Genomic DNA, 6,781 nt, shown 5'->3' on the forward strand with positions numbered 1-6,781 from the left:
AATTTGTTAAAAAACCTTAAAAAAATTCTCTATCTCAGTTTTACATACAAGACTATAAAACTATATCTACAAAATTTCGATTATTTGGAAATAAGGTTTCTCTGACATATCGCTTTTGTACTTAGCGCGGTTGTATAGGTGAGTGTCGTACAATATCAATATAATATCATGTAATCATTAAGGAGACGCGTAACTGTGCATAATATTTTGTATTCAACATTTTAGAACACTGTTTGAGTATATTTTTAGGTTATATGTAATAAATAAACGTTTATTGCTCACAAATTATGTTTTATTTTCATTCGTACCTTATTTTAAGTGGAGCATTACTTTAAAAGATTATATTTGGAAGCCCATCTGAAAAACGGAGTTTGTTATTAGTATAGAATTATGTATTAGAACTTATAGAAAACATTAAATACCCTCTATTAGGCTTCATCATAGATTTAATCCATGTGGTTTGAATTTCCTCATTTATATTTAAATTTCCAGAAATCATAAAAAAATTCTAAAAGGAGTAAGTTTTTTGTGTTCTATTTTTTCCTGTATATTAGTTTTTCTTCGAATAAGTTCTCAGAAGTTGCATATAATTGTATTGAATTGATATCCCATTACCATAATCATTAGCCGTAGATTGGGAAATTGTATTGCTATACAGACTTAAATATTTAAACTTACTTTACGACCATTGTCTGCCATACATTTAGCCATAAGATAAGCTCTGTCGCAGCCTTTCTCATCATCTCCGACTTGTTCATCGTTCACTGAAAAGATTAGTAATATAATTTAGTGAAAAAATGGGTATCTACTGAGGTTTGGCATCATTCTATATAGTTTTTTATTTGCTTCGTAGTTTAGTTGCTTTTAGCCAATGTCAAGTTATTTGGACAGGATCGGATCTTGGAATACAAAGTTTGAGAAACTATAAGAATATTGCACGATATCAAAATGGAGGAAGACATTGGTAAAAAAATACTATCAAGTGGGTTAAGAATTAAAATTTAGAGGTATATAGTTCTATGTAAGATCTAAAGATATTTGTATAATATTACCTAAAATGAAAAAATTTATTTAAATTTTAAAAGTGCGCATACGATAATTATTTCTGTGAGCACTACTATACTTTTCTGTTTTTTTTTTCACATACGAGTGAGTCTATCAATTTGCCATAAATTAACAAAAAGTGATGCGAATACTGCTGCTGTTTTATTTGATTAAATACCTGTCTTGCAGATTTCGAACACTTTTTTCGAATTCTCTATTTTTGTAGAGTCGTCGGCGTAATCGGTTTCTGCTAGTTCGTATGCTTTTTTAATGTCGAACATGCCATTACTATCCAACTGAAAGAAAGTTAAAATTTAGGATATATTTGTTATCGTCTTATAGTATTAGGTATATAGGTAATAAATACATCTCAAAATTTCTTGCAGGAAAGCTGGAAAAAGCATAAGTTTCTACTACATTGGCACTTAAGAATAAATAAATAAAATAGTTAAATAGATATTAAATAAATCACGTAGGCGAATATAGTTGCACTCATGACCCGTCGGTATTTATGAGAATAATTATAATTATTACAATATAAAGTTTCTGATATTACTACAATAATGTAGGGACATTTTGTATAAATAATAATATGGATTGCTTTACCTTCAGAATGCAGACAAACGACAAGAAAAAAATTAATGCGCACGTAGAATCTGAAAACTGTTTATTAAATAAAATTTTAAACTAACCCAACCGGTCTTTCTAAATGTGCAAGCTAGTAAACATTTTGCATTTTGATGATCTGGTATTTTATGTTTGTACATCATTTGGAGCTCCTCCATTGTTACTGGGTGCTCCTTGCTGCATTGAACAGCAAAACCGAAGATCCACTGTTTAATCTCTGCATCAGTTCGTGCCTGATAAAACAGTAAGACAATAATATTCAAGACTCAGAAATTACGGTAGTAATATTATAAAAGTTTAGATTATTATTTATCTATTCTAATAATGTCATTATAACACTATACAAAAAAAAAATACTTTATAAAGTTTCTTTTTAATTTTAAGCTACTTGCTTATTTTTTGTCATAAAAGTAAACTATATTTTTGTTCAATCTTCTGCTGTACGGGCCTGAAGCCTAGTGCAGTGGCTGCCGTGAACTGATGTTATAATATGTTCTTGTATCTTGTTTAATAAATAAATAAAATAAAATGGCATAAATATTTATTTATTGCACTTAATATACAATTAATGTTTAATAAGATAAGGCCGGAAATATAGAGCACAGTGCGTAACATTTATTTTAGAAACCAAATGTAGGTAGGTATGTAGATATTTAAAAAATATAAATGAATGCTTACATGGGATGAGCCGATTAGAAAAACGAACAATATTATTGGTATGATCATTTCAAAGGACATTTGGAAAACTAATATTTAAATGTGCTGAAAATGATTTTTATACAACTTATTTACCGATATAGAAAATTATTTCCCGTGGCTTTGCATAATCTATTCAGTTACAATCTCAATTAGATGTTATCTAGGAATATTTAAAAATCGATTTTACATGATGTTTATGTAATTTATTTAGTAAATATTTCATAAAACCTATCTCGTAATTATTTTATATTCTGCGACTTATGTAAAGCCAGTATAATTCATATAAAGGCAGGTTTATACCTACGTCTAAGCGTTCCAGTCGCTCTTCATCTCAGTGATACGTCACAGCAACAGTATTGCATTTCTTAATGTTATGTCGACATTTAAAATACTTTTTAGAAATACCAGTATGAAGAAATATAAATAAGTAGAGAATATATTTAAGGTTTTGTCAGATGAGTTTATTAAAATAAAGGAAGAAAAATAAACCAATTTTTGACTTTGGAATTGGATCCTTGATTCTGCTTGATTCGCTCTTGAAAACACAGACCACACCATTTTATTAGGTGTGGTGAAGATTTGAAGAAGTTTTGTCATATCGCATAAAGGTTTCGACCCATTCTAAAGCTAACTCCAAAATAGCTCATGTACTGTTCGTATAAGCCTAACTCGTTGCGTTGATACTTTCTCAGCAATTAACATAAAGTTATCCAGATCATAAAGTTACCACAAAGAATATAGTTTTCATGTTATAATTAAGCTACATCATAAATGAGTTAATAATAAATGCTGTTTTTTAAGAACTAAGGAAAAAATATTTTCTTGATACTTTAAAGTTAAAAGGTAGCCTGCTATTAATTTCACTAACGTTATTGTAATTTATATCTTGAAGTTTCCTCATCATCGTGTAATGGTTTACAAAATCGTTATTTTAGTACCTTGCTCTACGTATTCATAGCAAATGCTAGCCTCATTATCTCAATAGCTAAATTGGTCTCTGCACATTCATGTCATGTGATAAGTCTATCTAATTGGATTAAAATGGATTGCTCTCATCAAAGCGTAATACAGGCTGCCTTTAACAACTGATAATTCTAGTTGCTAAAATCTGGTCAGGTACTCCTTATGAATTAGCAAACTACCTAAATAATTATTAATAACTTACCATCCTTATTTTAAAATTCTTCTGTTCCACAACTTCTGAGTAAATTCCACTCGTCACACAAAATTATAAGTCACACTTTAACCAATGATCCCAAATAAATGTTAGTAAAATGAGTATTATATACATAAGCTGTTTCATAGGATAACTGTCAAATAAAATTTACATGAAATTTGTGAAAGAAGGCCTAAGTTATGATAACTATTAACGTGTGACCCAGAACGATGAAGATAATAATTGTCGCACAAGGGTGTTACTACTTTTATTCATAGATAGATGGGATGCCATATTGGATATATATATGGATATGTTATTATTATGAGCAAATTAATTGTCCCATGCATTACGTTATTAGTATAAATCGTAATCATAGAAGATATGTATCGTTATCAATTGTTTTTAAAGGCTCAAAGCTCTAGTTTGTAAATTATAAGTTATAACTGTTTAAAGAGTATGATATATTATAAATGCCTTGTATTTTGCCGATTTATAGTTTTATCATACATAGAAGCGCATTAGGCAAGTACTACATACATATACTGACACGTCTATACACACACACACTAACACACATACGACAGTAATTGCCTCCCTATTGTATTTTGCACGTCTGTGATTTGCGTGGGCAGTGACATGTGATATAAAAATTGCAAGTTAATGGATTAAAAATACATGTTATTTATTTGACACAAATAGACGGAAGTCGATGGAGGCGATGATGACTGCCGATTTTAGTACTTACATTGTTTTTTTGGTATTCTTTATATCTACCGAAAAGTATAGTGTTACCTTCCCTATATCAATTTAGATCAATAGAGGAATAGACACTTGAATTAGGAAATGTAGTACCAAAAAGATGTCTCTCGCAGTTTTGTAACTATTCCTTACATTGATATAATATTCAATGTGTGCTATACTCATTGGAATATAGTTTTTTCTTAATAACAGAAGATAAGCTGATGATAATAGAACGTCAACACTTATGAACACCCATATAGCTCCAGGAATTGTCATTTTATTAACTTTTAAGGAGTAGCAATGGGGATTGTAAGGGGAAGTTTTTTTTATTATTTTCAGTACCTAATCTGATGGTACGAAATACAATGACAAAGCTGTCACTTTACGCTAGTAGTACTAATTGAGGCACAATATTTAAATAAAAAAATGTATACTTATACTAATAAAAATCTTGCTATTGTAGATAGCGGCACGCCAATGTTCAATAGGGAATACGATTACCAATAAATTAGTAAATTATTTAATACCTCAATAATTATAACGCCACAGGCTGTAATTACTAGAATTGTTAAATCCATCGTAAGATACACACGTAATTAAATTTGTATACAATTTATATGGGATAAATAATACACGAATCACTGAAGTTTTCTATATTTTTGTTAATATATTTTTAAATGTTATTTTTCCATGATGAGGTAACATAAAAAACAATAGGTGCCATAGATCACGGAAAATAAAAAATATCTGGGTTATACTCGTATATGCATTTGGAAATATAGAACGCTGCATCGCAAACATCCTTATGTGAATCCGCTGAAACAAAATGCGGGTGTTTAGAATATTATATTTATAGCCGGCCAAGTGCGCTCGGAATCACAAATCGAGGGTTCTTTGCCCGAATACTTTCATCGCTATTATTATTTGTTTTAATGTACCGATGTATACTATTAGGTGTTTGCAAAATCGCTACGAATGTCCCGAAAGCATTGTAACGATCCATCTGTATGACGTCCAGCCCCATATACTTGCAAAATTATTAAATTAATATTTCTTATGGGAGCAAATCAAAAAGATAAAAGTAGCGTATATATTCCAGGATTATTAATGTGCAAATTGAGAATGCGTAATTTCTTACCCACTTTTCTGCAAGACGTAAGTGCTTCCTTCGCTAGTTCTTTTATATCTTCTGGTAACAACAAGTCGGCTTGTTTCATTGCTGCTTCGTAATTAATTTTGCCGTTTTTTATCTACAATAGGAAATAAATCCGATTTTAGATTGTAAAAACCAATTACTATATATTTCTTTTCATACGGGATAGAGTTTACATTAGGCCTTATGGCACAAGCTAACCCAAAAATTATTTCATCAATAACAAAGATTATGGCTCTCGACATTTACACAAATATTATATCCGCCGTTATTTATCCTTGAATGTGATATATTAGAATGATTTACTGGAGTAGGTTTTTCAACATGAGCCCAATTGTTACTATTTACTATCCATTTAGATACAAAATGTGTCCTACTGAGGATGTAAGTATATTATACCTGTAACTATGCGTCAAAATACATACCGTATTAGCCATTTTCATAATGCATGCCATATAACATTTTACTTCTTTCTCATTGATAAATACACCTTTGCCGAGAGGGTCGATTTTCTCTGAAATAAAATGAATTATTTATAAAAAAGTTACTTTCTTATAAGTAAAGTGGTAATTTTGTGGGAGGGGTGGACATGACAATAATTAATGTCTTGTTTTATTTCAAGATATTCATATTCAGAACACGTTTGAATAAACACAAAATATTAGTTAATAAGCGGTAAATGTTAGAAGGATCTTCCGCCACTATGAACTAAAAACATGGATGTTTTCTTATAAACTTGCTTTTATTCGTATCTCCGACTATGAGAATGTCATACTGTAGACTTTTCTGTATAAAAAAATGTAACGGGATCTAGGAATTGGCCTGTCTCTGTACAAAACATTATAATCCAACTTCATTCAGTGACTAAAATGTTTACTTAAACAACTCAAAAGCACATTCAAAAAACCTCCTCATTAATATTTAGTAAATAGGTTTAGTAAACAATTATAAAGTCATCAATATTCTCCTATTTTGTTGACTTTGATGTTTTTTCCTTCCGGATTAACAAAACATTCATACATTCATTTATATCCTAAAAAAATTAAGATAAGAATGTTGTCATTGAACTCGTCATGCTTACCATCTTCAACATTATTTTTTGGTTGACATTGTTTCCTCATCATTTTTCCTGTATTTCTTATTTGTTTCATTGTCATCTGGAATAAAAAAATATACATTAACGTGTTAAAATATATTTCGGGATCCAAAAACATTCAAAAATATTACTTGCCGCTTCACCAAGTGACAATAGAATAAAAAATTTGGCGACAACCAAAAAAAGCATTTTTTATAATTTTTGATTTCGAGCACTTAACTGACATTGACCTTGATTACTCAAAACCTTGATCTTGACTAAC

The 6,781-nt window shown here is 29.9% G+C and overlaps 2 protein-coding genes across 3 annotated transcripts; both read right to left on the reverse strand.

The window, feature by feature from the left end:
- Nucleotides 1-270: 270 nt before the first annotated feature.
- Nucleotides 271-3,903, reverse strand: LOC115441592 (general odorant-binding protein 19d). 2 transcript variants are annotated; one of them, XM_030166460.2, is made up of 5 exons: nucleotides 3,536-3,903; nucleotides 1,737-1,904; nucleotides 1,223-1,340; nucleotides 679-764; nucleotides 271-357 (listed from the first exon to the last, which is right to left on the reverse strand). In XM_030166460.2, exons 1-5 carry the CDS (start codon nucleotides 3,536-3,538, stop codon nucleotides 340-342), a joined length of 393 nt encoding a protein of 130 aa, XP_030022320.1. In that variant the 5' UTR covers nucleotides 3,539-3,903; the 3' UTR covers nucleotides 271-339. The 2 variants fall into 2 exon arrangements, with proteins under 2 accessions (XP_030022320.1, XP_030022312.1); XM_030166452.2 differs by lacking the exon at nucleotides 3,536-3,903 and adding an exon at nucleotides 2,350-2,459.
- A 1,022-nt stretch (nucleotides 3,904-4,925) lies between these two features.
- On the reverse strand, nucleotides 4,926-6,781 carry LOC115442187 (general odorant-binding protein 72). The gene is made up of 5 exons (XM_030167195.2): nucleotides 6,655-6,781; nucleotides 6,505-6,580; nucleotides 5,849-5,937; nucleotides 5,409-5,520; nucleotides 4,926-5,086 (listed from the first exon to the last, which is right to left on the reverse strand). Exons 1-5 carry the CDS (start codon nucleotides 6,706-6,708, stop codon nucleotides 4,998-5,000), a joined length of 420 nt encoding a protein of 139 aa, XP_030023055.2. The 5' UTR covers nucleotides 6,709-6,781; the 3' UTR covers nucleotides 4,926-4,997.

This window comes from Manduca sexta, chromosome 11 (genome assembly GCF_014839805.1).
Source record: "Manduca sexta isolate Smith_Timp_Sample1 chromosome 11, JHU_Msex_v1.0, whole genome shotgun sequence".
Lineage (NCBI taxonomy): Eukaryota > Metazoa > Arthropoda > Insecta > Lepidoptera > Sphingidae > Manduca > Manduca sexta.